This window comes from Sciurus vulgaris (genome assembly GCF_902686455.1).
Source record: "Sciurus vulgaris genome assembly, chromosome: 1".
NCBI lineage: Eukaryota > Metazoa > Chordata > Mammalia > Rodentia > Sciuridae > Sciurus > Sciurus vulgaris.
In genome coordinates, this window is record NC_136461.1 from 177,206,652 (window position 1) to 177,225,800 (window position 19,149).

Sequence of the window (19,149 nt, forward strand, 5' to 3'; positions counted from 1 at the left end):
CATGAGCCCATAAGAGGGAGCACTTGCAAGCCAGGCAGAGTTGCTTGGATCTGAGGCAATGGGGCAATATGGTGAGAGAAAGGAAGGCTTTTGAAAGAGTCAACCTTGATCATGATCAGGATGTACTGGGCAGTGGAGAGAGACTAGAGTCAGGAGGCCAGCTAGACGTGTGCAGCAATCTAGAGGTGAGGTGACCTGGACGCTTTCAATGAAGAGCACAAAGCCACCCGAAGAGGTACACGGGATCAGCCTCAGACTTGATTATAGAGAACGGAGTAGAGGGGAAGCTCATAGTCTGTTATCCAGAGGCTAGAAAATTGGGGGCACGGTTGGCAGAGATTGCAGTCAGGAAGGGGAACTGACTGAAGGTAATAAATGCAACAGGTTTGGACATGTGAATATGGAGTTATCTGGGAGACCTGCTGGTTCTGCAGGGCTGTCCACATGGATTCCTGAATCTCCCTAAATCTCTCTTGAATCCATCCTGCCCAAGTCCATCCCTCTGCTCGCTAGAGTGGACGGCCTCATCGACCCTTGCCTCCACGCTTGTGATAGCCCTCGCTAATTTTCCTTTCTCTTGTCTCCTCCCCTTTAATCCATCCTCCTTCCTGTCTTCAATCTTTTCTCTCATGTTTTCATTATGCTCATAATTTTCCTGGTTATTAATTTGGTATTTATGTAGGGATAATATAAAGTATTGCGCTGGATTAAAAGCAAATAAAGTTAGAGAGTAATCTGTATCCTTGAGAGTATTGAACAGTCTTTCCTTTAATGCTATTCTAAGATTGCACCAACTTCTATTTCCAGCTCTCACTAGATGGTAGTAACTGGAGGGTGAAGATGCTAACTTATGCCTCCATGAAACGTCTGGAGTGTGTAGGGGTTCAGCAAATACTGGCTGGGATGAACTAATAGGAGCAGAGAGTTGGGTATCAGATTTGAGCAAAAATACTGAAGATGGATAATGGTTTCTGAGAGAACACACTAGAACAAAATATGAAGAAAAGTCAAAGGCTGACTATTTTTCCCTTAGTAGTACATGAGCCATATGTGATTTTTTGGGGGGGACAGAAATTTTAAGGTCCTGGGTTGGTAGTGTGGAGCCTGGATAGACCAGTTTCAGTATTGCACATAAGCTCCTGAGTGACCTTGGGCCCAGGAGGTTTTCCATAGGGATGCCTGTCTTCATGTGCACCCCTGAGGTCTGATCCACATATTCTGAATGGCAACCTTGAAGAAATTTCAATTTTGATGTTGTTTGACACTGAAGAAAAACTGCCTGAGAGGAAGGATCATAGGAGGAATTTTGATGTTTCTCAGTCTTCGCATCTCCCGGTTCTATTAGGTCAGAGCCAGTAGAAGTTCCGCTTCAAAATGGAGTCTATGCAGCTAAGGTGGGATTGGATCACAGCTGTTGACTATGTGGATGATCATGATGTCCAAATACTCCCGTTGGAAGACAACCACTTCCATGAATGTCAAGAATGGTATTGTAATTTAAAGCAAATCCAACTGTACCTATCTATTTCCAAATCCTTGCAGGAATTTGTCCAAAGGGAAGATCTTAAACTGATATCTCAGAAAAGTAAGCCTAAACCACCTTTAAATCTATTCTAGGAAAGCTAAAGGATAGGAACTGGGAAATCAAGAGTCAATTACTGGGGCTGGGGTTGTAGCTCAGTGGTAGAGCACTTGCCTAGGATGTGTGAGGCACTGGGTTCGATTTTCAGCACCACATAAAAATAAATAAAGGTATTGTGTCTATCTACAACTAAAAAATATTTTAAGAGTCAATTACTATGTATAAGAAATACAAAATCAAGTCAGTCCAAGTGGAGTTTTTATTTTATACTGCCAATAAAAAGTCCCAAACATCACTGTCTTATGTGGCTCCTGCTGAAGAGATTTTGGATATCACCACCCACTTACACATTACCAGACAGCTCCACAGGGGTAGGTTGTTAAACATCATCCTGTTCCCTCTGATCAGGTGCATTTGAACTTGTTATTGCAAACCTTTTCATCTACAGTGTGGTCACAGATGATTAGCCTAATTAATTAACTATTGTTCTGAAGTCTCCCTTTCTTTCTAAATATTTAATTGTACTCCTTAGGTGAGATTTTTGGCAAAAGCCACCTTTCCAAAATGGTATCACTTTGAGTCACAGTCTGCTAAGAGTGGTTTTCAATTTGAAGAATCCAACTGGGAAGATAATATCTTAAAACTACCTTCAAAGAGTTAAGAGAAACTCCAGAAGGTGATGAACCTCAAGGTCAGGCTCCCCCGGTGGACTCCCTGCCTCCATGCCTGAACTCTTCAAAGGGATTCTCCACAGTATTCCAAGACAGTGTTCAGACTTAACCAGGAACATATGGACACCCATAATTTGGCCTCTGTCTCTCTTTGGCCTGCCTTTTGCTTTACCCACAGCATTACCCCTGAGACTTCTCCAAATTCCAAATACCACCTCCAGAGATGGCAAGGACTGAGCCTCTCTCTCACCTCTGGCATATCAGAGAGGCACAGTAAATATTTGGTGCAGAACTACATGATATACCCCATGATAGGCTTTTCTTTGCCCTGTCCATTTTCTTCACCATGACAAAGACTCAGTAGGTAGCCAAGCCCTAAACTGTCCTTCTAAAGAAGGTAGGGCGCCCACACACCTCATGAACACGATGCTTCATTCTTCACCCTGTCACAAATCATATCTCAGCCCTCTGATCACGTGCAGTAAACAGATCCTGGGACTATCAATGACAGCAGTCGGTCCTGTCAATGACAGCAGTCAGTCCTGTCAATCAGCATCTCTCACTTCAGATTAGCCTTTCACTTCCTGATTGGCTCCCTGGGGCCCCTTAGTCTCTAGGTCTAAGTCCCTTTAGGCATTGCTATCCACTGAATAGATAGGGAACAAAATTATAGCAAAGTTGACCTTAGATACTCTCTTGTCCGTACTCTTTTTTCCATGACTTGCCTTTGCTCTTAGGAAAGAATCTGAAATCAAATGTTGGCATGTCATTGTGCCTGGGGGTGAGAAGGTGTGAAATTAACCCTGACTGTGTGCCAGCTCACCTACTCTTTTCTTTGATCCCTGATCTTTGATGTAGATATCATGATTCTCATTTTATATCCAAGAAAATTGAAGCTTAGTGATGTTAAGTAGTAGGGCAATGACCCAACCAGTGGATGGGAACAAGATGTCTTTGGAGTAGTAAAAGATCTGGGTTTTGAGTCCTTGCTCCACCACTGGCTGATTGTCTCTGAGGAAGTTATTTAGCCTTTCTGAGCCACCATGTCCCAGTCTGTAAGAGTGGAGTAACAGTACCCATTTGCTTAGATACTTTACACAGTGGAGTATTGCACACTTGGTAGACAGACACCTGGTAGATTCTCATCTCTTTGGAAAGATCATACAGCTTGCAATAGGCAGAGCTGGGGTTTGACTCCCACTCCACTGAAGCACACCCTTTCCAGCACTGTCAGCCCACCGCCAAGGCACCTGTTGAATGAACATGAATTTAAGTCATGAACTCACAGACACTTAAGGGCCTCAAGAAGATCATCCTCAAAATGGGGTCAAGTTCAGATACATGGCAATGAAATGGGGGTAGAGTACAACTCAAACGCTGCTCCATGCCACAGGAAAAATATCAAAAGGAAGGAGCTTTCCTTTTGGCGTGCAACGAAACCTCTTCAAAATTTTTGTTTTAAACCAACCCAGAAGACATTCCCCCCCAAAGCTCTCCTTCCTCTCCCACTGATAACCACTCTCCTGTGCTCCAACCCTTCTCCACCCAAATGCTATCAAATTTGTCCATTTAATGCCTTTTTTTTTAGCTTCCTTTCCATTGGTGAATTACCTAGGTCTTTCAACCGAGAAATAAGCGACAGGATCATTCTTGCAAACAAAAATCCCGGGCCTTTAAAAAATTGGGGGAGGTAGAGGTTGCAAGTACATCCAACATAATATAATGCTATTAATTTCTGGCATGGAAGAATGTGACTTGACGTGTTCCCTTTCAACTCAAATGCAAGCTGTGAGGTTGTTTTAATAAACAAAGACCCTCTGCCCTGAAAGATTGGGAGGTGGAGAGGGGCAAATTTAATTTACCATAGTCCCACTCTGGAGCTAACTAAAATTTTAAGCCTTAATGCTAATCACAGAGTAGAAGATTCTGTTCCCTGATATCAGCCTTTGTCATGATAACAAAATACCTCAGACTGGGTAAATTATAAAGGACAGAAATTCTCACAGTTCTGGAGGTTGCAGTCAAGACCAAGGCATTGGTGGAGACATGCTCCTCAAGGAAAGAGCCTTCTATGTGTCCTCTCACAGTGGAAGGGACAGAAGGGCAAAAAGGGAAAGAACACTGTATTCTTAGCTGATAGAAGAGCAGAAGCCCAAAACAGGCCAGAGCTGGCGCTTTTTTGAGGCACAATTTCCTTCACAAGAGTGGCTCCCTCATGATTTGGTTACTTCCCCAAAGGCCCCACTTCTCAATACCACTTGGGGCTTGTTTCAACATGAATTTTGGAGGAACACAAACAGTCAAACCATAGCACCTGGGTAAGGAATTTCAAGCATCAGCAAAAAGGAGGGAGCAGTTTTGAGCTTCGGGCCCCTTTCTATTGGCATAAAATCAACCCCATAGGCCTTCCAGCCCCAGTATCGAAGGTTCAGAGGTCAGGTCCTCAGCACCTGGCTGGAGTTCCACATCAAAGCTCCCCTTTCCAGCAGCCATGCAGCCACCTGTGGCAAGAGGGACAAGAAGTCCACACAACTCTTGTAGCTTCCTCACCAGCACCCCCACAGGATCCCCAGGCTGTCACCAGCCCTCCTGTTGTTTGGATTCAGGGTGGTCTTTACTCAGCTGGGATCACAGGAGAACTGCTTTAACTAGGGGGCTCTGACTTTCATGAAAAACTGTTCTGTCTTTCTGTTGCTCAAACCAACAGATAAACATGACCACTCAAGACTTCAGGAACGACCTGGAGAAGATTGTCAGTTCTGCCCCCCAGTTTGCCCTCAGCTCTAAACAAATCCTAGACAGATTCCAGCCTTGACTGGGAGCCTGTGGGGAGCCAAGGTGAGCTAAAGAGGAACGAGGGGCCCATGGCAGGACTTGCTGGGTCCATTGCACTGTGCACGAGCTGGTCCTCTCCCTCCCAGACCTCCACCCTAATCAGAACAGCAAGCACGGTTCACCTTTGCCCCCGCTTCCTTGGGAATCTCAGCTGTTTGGTACATTAAGAGAAAAAAGCACCAACACCTAGATGTTCACATGGCAGCTTTTTCTTGCACAGATAATACTTTGGAAGTCCACTCAACAGTCTGAGACTCAACAAACATTTCTTGAGTGCCTAAAGAACACTAGGCAAGAAAATGAAAGTGACAGACATGGTCTTTTGTCTTCAGGGAGCTCCTGGCTACTGGGGCAGGCAGGCATGGAAGAATCATTCCAACAGTGATAACGCTCCAAAGAGGAGGGACAGCACTGGCAAGGGAACAGGGGGGCCTGGCCTTATGTGGTGGAAGATGTGGGAAGACCCTTCTCAGAAGCCGGGTTGCAGCTGAGATAGAGAATTAGCCAGGCCGTGGGAGCAGAAGAGAGAGTGCAGTAAAGGCTACAGGTGCCCTAAGGAGCCCTGGGAGCAGAGGATAGGAGAGGGCATAAACCCAAGGCCAGAAGAAAGCAAGAGAGAACCTGGGAGGCATGTAGGACTTGGGTCTGTATCCTAACACTTGGAGAAGCTGGGGAAGGGGTGGGCCCATATCAGATTCTAAAAGATTGTTCCGAATGCCCGTGGAGAATGGAATCCACAGACTGCCATTTCTCCTCTTCTTGGTTTGGCAGCCTCTCTCTGTCCCCTTGGTCACACTGCCAAATGTTTGCAGCACCCTGGTTTGGTGAGCTTCTCTGGAATTATTTTCTCTCTCAAAGCACAATCTCTCTAGAGTAGAGGCTGACCAAGGCCACCTGACTGCACTCTTGACATGAGAGTGTTGAGTGCAGAAATAAGCCTGGCGGTGTCTCCCTAGTGTTATGGAATACATGTCTGATCTTCAGCTGGGGACCAGAGGGCCAAGCGCATGGCCAGAGGGCAGTTTCACTTGTCTAAGAAAGACAATGAGCCGGGGAAGCGCATCACAGACTGCATTCATCTCCTCACTGGTCCCTGCAGTGTGACATGCTCGATTCTGGAAAGCAAGTTACTTGAATTCTAAAGATCTGCTCCACCCTTGAGGATAAGACAGTTGAGCTACAGATTATCTTTAAAGCAACAAACAACAAACCTTTCATTTATTTTGATGACACCATACATCCACTCATTGTTGCCTAACTCTGAAAAGGGAGAATATGATTCATTGTAGGTTTGTGTTTTTTAAATGATGTGAGTAAACATAAATGCATGCAGAAGCAAAGGTTTCCAACTCTGGCAGACCCAGAAATGGAGTCCTGGCCCTGGCACCAACCACAGGACCCTAGACAAGTTACTTAACCTATCTGACCCTGGGTTTCCTCTTCTGGGAAAATGAGAGGGGTGAACACTACCATCCATCTACCACATTGATGTGACAATGAAGCAGAGTTGGCAATCACACTCTGACGCCGTGCTTTTAACTATGAATCGTATCAGGAGTTTTTGTCTTCCCCTCCTTAGCTCTCAACTTGGGGCTGGCATGCGCCCACAGATGTGAATCTCTTTTTTTTTTTTTTTTTATTAATCTTCATGCCAACAATGCTCAATCTTTCCTTTTAAACACTGCTCAAGAATCCCCCCTCTGTGGCACATGAATGTAATCCCAGCTGAGGCAGGGAGATCACAAATTTGAGGCCAGCCCAGGTAACTTAGCAAGACCTTGTCTCAAAAATGTAAATGATAAAAAGGGATGTGAAGAAGAAATATGAATGGTGAACAAATATCAGCATACTCTAGTGATGTGGCCACACCAATGTTTGTAGCAGCTCAATTCACAATAGCTAAACTATGAAACCAACCCAGACACCCATCAGCAGATGAATGGATCAAGAAAATATGATATATATACATAATGGAATGTTCCCGTAAAGAAGAATGAAATTATAGCATTTGCCAGTAAATGGATGGAACCAAAGACTATCATGCTAAGTGAAAAAAGCCAATCCCCCAAAACCAAAGGCTGAATGTTCTCCCTGACTTGCAGATGCTAACACACGAGAAGGTGGAAGGGAAAAAGAAATGTTCATTAGATTACACAAAGGGGAATGAAGGGCAGGGAAGGGGGATGGTAGTCGGAAAGACAGTAGAATGAATCAGACATTATTTTCCTAGGTTCACATATGAAAACATGACCACTGTAACTCCATATCATGTACAACCACAAGAATGGGAAGTTACACTCCATCTATGTATGATATGTCAGTATGCATTCTACTGTCATGTAAATCTAAAAAGAAGAAAAATTGTTTTAAAAGAATCCCAGCTCTGTGAGAACTAACCATTCCTTATTTCAGTCACATAAGTAACCCATAGCTTCTTATAAACAACTACAATTCATCCCATCCACACATATTGTTGGAATGCCTCAGTGAACCTGTCTGACTGAACCAGAGAGCTGGACTTTTCATCTCCTGATTTTTGAAGGGTTGAATTTCTCTATAGAACAGGACATATAGCAATGTATTAATTCTTGTGTGTTGTTCTTGCTCTTGTGTTATTATAGATGGCTATTTTTTTTTTTTTTTTGCGGTGCTGGGGATTGAACCCAGGGCCTTATGCTTGCAAGGCAAGCACTCTACCAACTGAGCTATATCCCCAGCCCTAGATGGCTATTTTTGATAGAATATTTGATGATTTAGTGTAGTCTAATAAAAATATAAAATAGCTTTGGGTCCAAAGCTATTACTAATGAGAAGAGGCGGAGTATGATATAGCTCTATTTTTTAAAAAACATTATTTCATAAGTAACAAATGAAAATATGTAGGAATGTTATAAAGAACAGTCTTTAAACCACCCCATGATCCTGATCCTTTATCTTTTCCTTGAAACAGACATTGTTACCAGTCTGTTGGACATCCTTCAGGCCCATTCTCTGTGAACATGCACTGTCCCCCACCAAACCCCAATAAGATAGCATGCAATGATTTTCCAAAATAAAAGCTATCATTAGGACATAATTTATGCTCTACTTGCTTTTCCATTCATTATATGTTGGACTTCCATCTATAAATCTACTTCTTACTTCTAAATGGTTGCATAGAAGTCCCCTGAATAGGCAAACCACAACTTATTCAGTAATAATCCAAATGATGACTGGTGGCTATGCTGATGACATTCTTCACTATTGCAGCGGCATGAAGAGCATCCTCAGCAGGCCTTGTTCTGCAGTGGCATGAGGTTTTCTAAAATAGACGCTAAGGACTGAATGAAATTGCCGAATCATAATGGTATGCCCATTTCAAACTTGGCTATATTGTTAATTGCCTTATAAAATCATTATTCACACTTCCACCAGCAATATATGAGACAATTCATTAACCCTCATGCTTTCAACGCTTAATAGTCAGACTTCCTAGATTTTGCCATTCTGATAGATAAGAAACTATAATTTTGCATGACTCTATTTCAGAAATTCTTAAGTAAGCCATAAGTTACCAAATTGAATTACAAAAAAAAAAAAAAAAAAAAAAAAAAAAAGATTCAGACAGGTCAATGTTTTATATCCCCTAATAATAATATTCCAATGCATGGTATAGGGTAGGATTCCCTTTGGGAAGATTTAAAAAATTTTAAAAATTAGAACAATTCAATTGATCAAATTCTTCTAATTTTTATTGACCCTAATATATTTCTTGGATCTAATAAAGATATATCATCTCATTTCTAATGTCCACTTCAGAGAACAATTTAGTGCTGACTATATCCCATGTGGAAAAAGCCTTATAAAGAAGACAGTTGTACTAAACTCAGAAAATGTCAAGAAGAAAAAAACGACTAACCAGGAAATCACTTGCCCCTGGCTTAAAGGGTTAACCACTCTAAAAGTGATTGAATCAGGCTGCTATTACAAAATAACTTCTACTGGGTATTTTTATTATTTTAAAAATATTTTGTGTTATCAGTGGACTTTTATCTATATGTGGTGCTAAAAATCAAACCCAGTGCCTCACACATGCTAGGCAAGTGCTCTTCCACTAGGCCACAGTCCCAGCCCCCACTGGGTAATTTATAAACAATAGAAATTTATTGCTCAGAGTTTTGGAGGGTGGGAAGACCAAGATCAAGACACCAGCAGATTTAGTGTCTGGTGAGGGTTTGCTTTCTGCTTTAAAGATGGTGCCTCTCATTACTTCCTTACTTGGCAAAGAGGTAAGGCTCCTTTTAATATTTTATCAAGGTATTACTCCCTTTTTTCCCTTTTTATTTTGCAGAACTAGGGACTGAACCCAGGGGTGCGCTACTGCTGAGCTACATCCCCAGCCCTTCCCCATGTTTTTGGTTTTTTTTTTTTTTTTTTTTTTTTTTTGAGACACTGTCTTGCTAAGTTGCTGTGGCCGGCCTGGAACTTGCCATCCTCCTACCTCAATAGCTGGAATTATAGGTATGCATCCCTGTACCAGACTCATCTTAAGGGCAGATCCCTTATGACTTAATCACTTCTATATGGCCCACCTCTTAATACCATTGCATAGGGGTTAGGTTTCAACAAATTTGGGGAAGACACCTACATTCAGATCATAGGGGAGTGGAAAATTGTATTTGAAGATTGATTCCCTTTGAGAAAATTTCACCATTTAAGAAAACATTTTAAACCAGGTGCCATGGTGTATGCCTATAATTCTAGCAACTCAGAAGCTGGGCATGAGGATCACAAGTGTGAGGCCAGCCTGGGCAATTTAGTGAGCACCTCAGCAACTTAGCAAGACCCTGTCCCAAAGTAAAAAATAAAAAGGGCTGGGAATGTAGCTCAGGGGTAGAGCACCCCTGGTCCATTCCCAGTACAGAAGAAGGAAAAAGTCTAAAGGGCAGGCCATCAAGCCTTGCATGGTTCCAGACACTTTTGAAACAGTTTAAGGGAGTCTCTTCCCTATTTAGATCTGCCAACTTTATAGAAAGAGGCCAGACCACAAGCAGGACATCTTGTCTGGACATGTAAATAAATGAGATGAGCAACGTAACCCTCCATATCCAAACAGAAAATCCACTAGAGGGACAGATTAACCCTGAGGGCCACTTCTCACATCCAACTCCTGTGACTTTCTGCCCAGGCATCTGTTGGTCTCCTAGGAGATCATTCTAGGAGAGCATCTATTGATCATCCTAGGAGAGCATTCCATGCTAAGGGTGGCAGCTTAGTGGGATACCTAGGGTTGTACAGGTAGACAATTCCCTAGAAAGGCCATTTGAGTCTGAGAAGGTAGGATCCAAACTGGGTCTTATGGAAGAAAAAAGGGGAGTTAGACACATGGACAGAAAAGATTCATTTACCTTCTGAGTATTCTGCAACTTGCCTCATCTTCTCTCTCTCAAAGAGAATTGTGTCAACACTGGACCAAATCATCATCTTCCTTATCAATGAGAAGTCAATCTTTGTCTTCCACCTATCCACATCCAGGGACATGGAGAGGCAGGAAGAAAGGGAAGGTGGGTGCAGAGAGGATTAAGCTGAGAGAATAAAATCCTAGTAAATTTTTAAGTCTCAGGTGTAACCCCTGCACCCAGCATAGTGCCTGGTACTCAGTAGGCACCAAAAGTATTTTTAATGGCTGATTAAAAGACAAATGATAAAAAAAAGGAATAAATCATTTGTGGCAAGGAAGAAGTAGATGAAGGAGGAATGAAGGATGAGTAGAAATGTTCATAGATAAGGGTGGAAAACAGATCATTATCTAGTGTCTCTTTTAAAACTATACATGGCATCTGCATTGAAAACAGTTGAGGAACATAATAGACAAATGCCAGTTATTCCTGGTTTTAGACTGTAATTTTCATTTTCTGTTTTTTTTTTCTTAGTCTAGTCTTCTACATGAAACATCTAGTTCTTAAGTAAAAAAAAAAAAAAATTTATAAAAGGAAAAACAAGGGGTTATAGGTTGAATCATGTCCCCCCTAAGATTCACATATTGAAGTCCTATCCTAACCACAGGTACCATGGAATATTATTGCATTTGGTGATAAGACCTTTAAAGAGGTAATTAAATAAAATGAGGTCTTCTGGATGAACCCTAGTCCAATATGATAGGTGTACTTACACACAGAGACAATGAGGACACAGACACACCCAGAGGGAGGCCACCTGAAGACAAAGGGAGAAGACATCAATCCATAAGCCAAGGAGAGAGGCCTTGGGAGAAACCAACATTTTAAACATTCTGATCTTGGCTTTCTAGCCTCCCAGGACTGAAAAATAAATTTCCCTTGTTTAAACCACCTCTCCTGTCCTACTGTTGTTATGACAGTCCTAGCAAATGGAGGCACACACTTTAAACAGTTAAGAGAATAATTCAAGGGAAGGCAAAGAGGAAAGGGAAGACTGCCAAAGAAGTGTTTTAGGCAATTTGAGAGAAAGGCTCTGGAAAATAGGGTACTGCTATGGTCACAGCAATACTGTACACTTCAGAAACAGACTCAAAGCGCATTTGATGTGAGAGCGCGTTGAACTTGAGAACAGCAGTAGCTAACAGAAATGTTGTTGAGTGCCTGCCCCCAAGAACCTGCTCTGTGGGGATCTTGGAGCAGAGGTGATGCTTCCAAAAGGGAGTTGCCATTGAGGGATCAAAGGGAGGGAGGGAACTAAGTACAGCTTTGGAGAAGACTGATGGGTTCCAAGGATAGCAGCAGAGAGGAGAGTGAGGTCTTGACTTCCCCTCTTGGCCATCTCACAGTTGCTTAGCTTACCTCCTGGGCATCTCTTAGACAAATTCAGGTCAGATTTCATGTAGACATAGACTTCTGTCCTTGCTTCTGTTCACTGTCCTCAGTTCTAGCTGTTGCTCTCGGCAGGTGTCCTCACCTGCCACTAGGCACCATAGGAAAGCCATTTCCCTACCAACTCTTGTGACCAAGGGCAGATGTAACCAGTTGGTGATTCATCTCAAGGAGAAGAGGTTTCTAATGCTCTCTTAGATTAGGACCCATGGCATCAGGGGGCTGTTGCTAATACTGTAAGGGACCTTAAAGACTGACTGTACAAGTTCACAAGTTGGTCTCTTTGCTAGACCACTTGCTATTCAAGTCCAAACATGCTTCTTTATTTTCTTTGATCAATAAAACATTCCAAAATGCATTGCTCACCATTTTAAAAATACTAGCTTTGTTGAGCTATAATTCACATACTATTCAATTGACTTATTTAAAGCATACTATTAAACTTTTTTTTTTTTTTTTTAATTGTCAGGGCTCTGCAACCACCCTCCAAATCAATTTTAGAACACTTTCAACACCTAGGAAAGAAACCCCATATCTACTAATAGTCACTCCTCATTTCCTCCAAAACGCCCACCCCTGGGCAACCACTAATTCACTTTTCTATCTATAGATTTACTCATTTATGAACAATTTATAAGGCACAAGCATAAAATATGTAAACTTCTATATCTGGCTTTTCATTTAGCATAATGTTTTCAAGTTTCATCACTATTGTAGCATGTATTATTACTTTTTTTTATGTGTTGCCCAATAATATTTACCCATCCATGATAAATATTTGTTTCTACTTTTTGGCTATAAAAATAATGCTCCTATATGACCATTCTTGGACATGTCTTTGTATGAACAGAGGTTTTCATTTCTCTTGGGTGTAAACCTAGGAATACCATTGCTGGATCATGGTAACTCTGTGTCTAACCATTATGAGTACCTGCCAGACTCAAAGCAGCTGCATCGCTTTACATTCCCCCAGCAGTGTAGGAGGGTTTCAAATTCTCCATCTCTCCATCAACACACATATATATTTTTATTACAGCCATTCTAGTGGGTGTAAAGTGCTATCTCATCTTGGCTTTGGATATGCATTTTTCTGATACCTGATGATGCTGAACATCTTTTCCTGGATTTATTCATAATTTGCATATCTTCTTTGGAGAATTGTTTATTAAGATCCTTTGCTCATGCTTTAATGGGTTAACTTTTTAAAGTGGAAAGTCTTTGAAAGTAAGAATTCTTTATCAGGTAAACAATTTGCAAAAATGCTCTTTCATTTCATAAGTTATCTTTTCACTTCCTCAATGTTACCCTTTAAAGTACAAAATATTTCAAATTTGATGATGTCCAGCAGAACTATTTTTTGTCATCATGCTTGTGCTATGGGGATCATTTCTAGAAACCATTTCCTAATCCAAGATCGTGAAGATTTGTACGTGTTTTTAAAAAGCATTTTATAGTTTTAGCACTCACATTTAGATCTTTGATTCCTTTTAACTTTTGTGTATGGTGTGAGGTAGGGGGTCCATTCTTTGGCATGCAGATACCCAGTTATCCCAGCACATTTGTTGAAAAAAAAATTTATTATTTTGTCCAAAGTCAATTGGCCATAAATGTAAGGGTTACTTAACATTTCTAAAAATATTTTTATAATAGCTATACAAAAGTGCTCACATCATATTATAGTATGCTGCTGACAATTATTCATCACATTGAAGAAATGACAGACACCTTTCTATTCCAGTTCATTTTGAAAGAAAAGGAGACAAATTCTAAGTGGTTAAGTAGTCACAATTTATATATTAATTCAGACAAAATTATCATCAGCCATGTGATTTTGGACCTGAGCCCAGACAGAGTTTGATGAGCCAGATTCTCATCTGATGTGACTTTAGGAGATTCTTCTCAAATAGATTGTTAATATCTTATACTTTGGTTTTCTGTCATTGAGGGGAATGTCTTGCAGGTAGTGTTTGATGACTTTGGACAGACTCTGATCATCTTCTCCAAGGAGAACCAGGTGCTGGGGTCAAGGAGAAAACCTGCTCTCCATGTGGTTCCCAGCTACCATTTTCAATTTCTATACTCTGCCCTCCTGCCCAGTTCTACTTCAAAAATAGCAGGCAGCTTTGGCAAGAAGTCACTGGTTGCAGTTTACCAACAAGCTTTGGACACAGCTGTTTCCCATCTTTTGGCAAAGTCAGTGATTTGGCTTCTCTCCTGGATGGGATAAAAATTTTGAGGAAGGTGTCAAAAAAGACACATTCCAGGGGCACACAAATGTCTCTTAATTTACTGCTATATGATTCATTGTGGAAAAAATATGGATGAGACTGTAGATGCAACCCTCAAAATTAGTATAGGTGTCAGTTGGTCAGACAGATATATACAGATCTATATCCCTAATATAAAAAAGTCTTTTCAGTCTTTAGAATCTCCTGTATCAGAATCTCTGGATTGTACAGGGACTTCCCAAAAATTCATATTCCTGAGTCCCCATGGAATCAAAATTTATGGGGGAATGGCTTCACCTATAAAATAAGAGCGATTCTCCCACCTCCCCGACTTGAGAGGGGGTAGGGGTAGAATGCAGTAGACTTGCAGATGGAGCCCAGGGTGTGGGACAATGAAGACACTGAATAATGATTCCTACTCCATTGGACCCCTATAAAGATGAAACGTACAACATGCAGAAAGGTTTTTAACAGTGTCTGATACATGCATTGTACCTATTTATGGCACAGAACCAGCTGCCTTGTCACTTCATGCCCCTATCATTAGCCACATTAGTTACATTCTTGACTTAGGAGTCAGCAATGAGCCAAGTGCTGAGCTGCTGGCACACTGAGCCTTACAATAAGCAGAGAAGCTCTGATGAGCAGAAAAATAGGGCCAACTCAGGGACAAGCATTGCCATCTAGTGAGCAGGGGTCATCTGCTCAGTGTGGTCAGGAGGTCACCCCAATGGGTCAGGAATCTGGGGGTCATTAACCCATACTTATGCCTGCAACCAACCAGGTGTTTTTGCGACATGGATTTAAATTATATTTCCTGGTTTTGGTATTTTTTTTAAAGACTCAATCTTAGAAAACTTGCAAAATACAGAAAAACACAAAAGAAAAATAATTTCTCTTTCATCATCCAGAGATATGCTCTGTGTAGAACAGAACAAGCCATTTCAAAAATATGCTGTTTTAGAGCTGAAGAAAATTAAGGAGGCTATTTTTTTTTTAATTTTAAGAAAAAAAAAAAAATGTCCTCCCAAAGTAGCACCGATGGGCATGGTGGCACACACCTATAATCTCAGGGGTTTGGGGGCTGAGGCAGGAGGATCACAAGTTCAAAGCCAGCCTCAGCAACTTAGCAAGACCCTGTCTCAAAATAAAAAATAAAAAGGGTTGGGGATGTGGTTCAATCCCTGGTACCAAAAAAAAAAAATAAAAATAAAATAAAAAGACAAATTCTTGGATTGGGGGGTTAAGAAATCAGTTATAATTTTGGTTCAGCCATCAATGAAAAGTGAAAATGTTGAACCAAATGAGAGATTTTTAGTCTTTTTCTAGAAGCCCCTGGGAATGGAGGAGCTGTTGAGAGGGAAGTACTGGCCATTTGCTTCTCAGTCACAGCCAATCTGCTTCAGCTGGGCCAGCTTCATGAAAGTGCAACCAACTCAGCGGCACAGGACCCACCCAACCCCACAGGGTTAAGCAGAGGCCCTGGTTTGAATTTAAGGTTCTGCAGGTGCATCTTAAAATTTTTAGAAATTTTGTCTTTGAATTTGAGGGTTTTTAAAAATAACTATTTTTTTAATGTAGTGCTGAGGATCGAATCCAGTGCCTCACATGTGCTAGGCCAGCCCTGAATTTGAGTTTTGTTGAGTGAAATTCAAAGCCCTTGAGTACACAGTCCTTCTGAGAGGACTCACTGTTGTCTTCCTAGTAGAGTAAATTGGGCTCCCTACCTGGCTGCTCCTACCCGCTATGTGGCACCTCCCCTACGTGGGGTGTGCTTTCTGGGTCCTTTTCTGTGCCCCATCAGATATTTTTCATCCTTCATGAATTCTTCAATGTCATCGTCTGCTTGCTTTTCAGTGAGACTATTTGTTTAAACTTTTTAAATTTCTTGGCATTTGTTATGGGAGGTGTACATGCATAGTTCAACGCTGAGATGGAATTATGCAGCAATCTCCAAATAACTTTCAAGTCAGTAATCTTTCTTCTAGATATTGATCCCAAGGAATTAAGGATAAAGCTTTTGCCAGGAGTTGTAGCACATACCTGTAATCCCAGTGACTCAAAAGACTGAGGCCAGAGGATCACAAGTTCAAGGTCAACCTCAGCAACTTGGTGAAGCCCTGATCAATTTATTGAGAACTTGTTTAAAAAAATAAAGTATTTAGAAAGAAGCAGCACCAGAGAATCCTTAAAAATATAAAAGAAAACTTTAATCAGGAGGAGTTTCATCCTAGTAACGCTTATTAAAAATGGGAAACAAATATACAATCAGAGAGGACTAATTAAATAATGGTGATACATCCATACAACATGTTTAAAATAATGACTGAATAGTTCGTGATATGGAAAAACATCAATGTCTTACGAGAAAATTTCAGGTTACAAATCTATTTTTAAATTTCATTTTTATAAAAAAACACATTCTTATAGAAAAGGACAGCTCTCCATGGTGGGATTTCTGGTGAATTTTTCTTTCTTTTTTACTATCTTTTTCTCCAAAATCTTGGGATTATCTACAAAAACTGCCATGTAAAAGCCTCTGGTGCTACCCTCTGCTTACCTTCCCAGGTGTGCTGGAAGATGGACTGTCCTCTAATGGTGTTCCCAGATCTGCAGCCCCAGGGGGAATATCCAACCAAGAGAAGAAGATGAACTGTGGAACCCAGTGCCCGAATTCCCAGAGCCTCAGCTCGGGCCCGCTGACCCAGAAACAGAATGGCCTTTGGACCACAGAGGTAGGGCTGCGACCACACGATTGACTGGGGACTGAAGAACAGAGGTGGAACTTGCTCTAGGTCAGGGCCACCCAGACTGTCCAGGGAAGGAGGACCTCAGCAATAGATACCCTCTACCTTTCCTTATAAAAATTGCTGTAAATCTCAGCCCAACCCCTGCCATTTTTGTTGAAACAGCAGAAATGGGTCCTTGATATTTGTACTTTAAAGGAAGTGTGTGTTTAAGCACAACTTTGTTTCAAATATATTTTCTGAGACAGTGAAGACTGTCCTGGTTACAAGAACCAGTCTAAGTCCAGGTCGCAGTCCAGTCTCAGGTTGACAGGCAGGGAGAGGAAGAAGCTAGAAGATCAGTGTGGTAGGGAGCAAGTCTGACATTTTGCCCCACACACCCTCCAACCAGATGGGCAGTGGAAGGTTCCCCAAGGATGGTTCTCATTCGAATGTGGTGACGGCATCACTCCAGAGCAGTTGCTGTTGGAAAGGCGGCAGGACCATGGCATCTCTGAACCTGGCTGGCATCTTTTCTGATCCTTTTCCTCCCAGAGCTATTGTTGAGAAGTGTTTCTCCTGCCACCATCAGGTCCATCAGGGTGTGAGAAGGCACAGGCCAGGATCCTGATGGTAGGCCAGATTCAGGGGGCTGCAGTCTTCCTCTTCCTCCTCTCCTCCCTCCCACTTCATCTTCCCTATGCCTCCTCTTCTCCCCTCTGTTAAAACACACAACTTGCTGTCTAATGATAGAGTTCTTGCTCATGTCAATGAGCTTCTTGCCTAAGCTTTGGTCAAAAACTTGTTGCCAATTCAGCTCTAATGTTCATTAACCAAGGAACCTGGCAGAGATCAATCTTTCTGAAATTCAGGCTCCTTATCCACATAACGGAAATTAAATAGTACCAACATGAGTAAAAGAGATGGGCCTGCTCTTATAAACTAAGATGTACACAAAAATGGCAGTAAGGATTAACAAAGGATAGTTCAATACGTGACACCATGACCCAATTAAAGAAACACTAATGGGAGTCCTGCAGACACTGTAGAAGGCAATGGGGGTTGGATCTGAATGCAACGGTGGCTTCCTTGAGTCCTTTATTGTCCACTTTGCCTGTGCATAGCTGGCCTTCTGTAGACCTAAGCACTTTGCCATCTCTCAAGGCAGTCTGGGTCTGAGAACCATGCTCAAAAGCTTGGTGACAGTTGTAGTGTGGACCCAGACATTTGTCCCCTAGTTTCCTCCCAACACACATGGCCCCATTCTAAGCCAGGATGGGCCACAGCAGGGAGGAGGCACAACTGCCTGGTGGCTGTAATGATCCATGCATTGTTTCCCCACATTACTTTCTGCCCTCATCATCCATCACCTCCAAGCTGTATTTTGCACTTTACAAGGTATTTTTAGATCACCTGGCTCATTAAGTCTTCTGAAGAGCTTGGTGAAGCAAGTAGCATTCCCATTTTGTGGGCAAGGCATTCTGGGAGCCTGTGTGGCAGTTAAAGTAGGGCCAGGCAGAGCCAGCCCCTGTGGGGTTTCGGCAGGTTCATTTGTGTGTGTGACATGAATACAGGACCTGGATAAAACTGTAGAAATGCTAGAGATGGGTGTCATAACTTTACAATGAGAAAGTTGACTATTATTAAGGTGGACCAGAAGATCTTAAAATTTGTTTTTTTAGAAGAATAATAACATATAAGTTAACTATTAATGGCATAATGCTGTGTAACAAAGCATGTCAGTATTCAGTGGCTTAAACAACCACCTTTCCTCCCTCCCTCCCTCATGGTCAGCTGCAACTTAAATGGGCTAAGCCTGACTTTAGCTTCCAGGTCTGGCTCAGTCTGTTTCATGTGTATTAGTCTGGAAATTATGCCAGGAAGCAGCACCTCTCTAAGGCATGATTTTCTCCTAACTCTGATGGAAACTCAGGAGGGCAAAGCCAACAACCTGAACACATTTCATGTCTCTGTTCACATCACATTCACAAACAGCATCTTGGTCAAAGCAAGTCAAATTGACCAGCCCAACATTAATACAGCAAGGAGAGAAGTGAGGAGAATGAAAGATTAGGAGCAATATTGCAGTCTATCTTGCATACCATACACACAGAGAATGCACAAGTCTTAAATTTAGTGACTATGACGACACAGATGGGCAACCATCTTCCAGATGAAGACAGAACATTACCACCCAAAAGTCCTCGCTGTGCCCCTCCCCAGTCACCATCCATCCCCCACAACATAACCACTCTTCTGACTTCTAGCATTATAGATCAG

The 19,149-nt window shown here is 41.9% G+C and overlaps 1 protein-coding gene across 2 annotated transcripts in view; it reads left to right on the top strand.

Annotated features, from left to right (window-relative positions):
- BAALC (BAALC binder of MAP3K1 and KLF4) overlaps positions 1–19,149 on the top strand; it is a 71,188-nt gene that overhangs the window by 40,025 nt on the left and 12,014 nt on the right. The window contains exons 1-3 of one of the 2 annotated variants that reach the window (XM_079108953.1): positions 812–1,487; positions 10,520–10,631; positions 16,712–16,878. In XM_079108953.1, the coding sequence (XP_078965079.1) occupies positions 1,476–1,487; positions 10,520–10,631; positions 16,712–16,878 (291 nt within the window). In that variant the 5' untranslated portion in view covers positions 812–1,475. Of the gene's footprint in view, positions 1–811; positions 1,488–10,519; positions 10,632–16,711; positions 16,879–19,149 lie in introns of those variants that run through there. The other variant, XM_079108952.1, reaches the window with a different exon arrangement.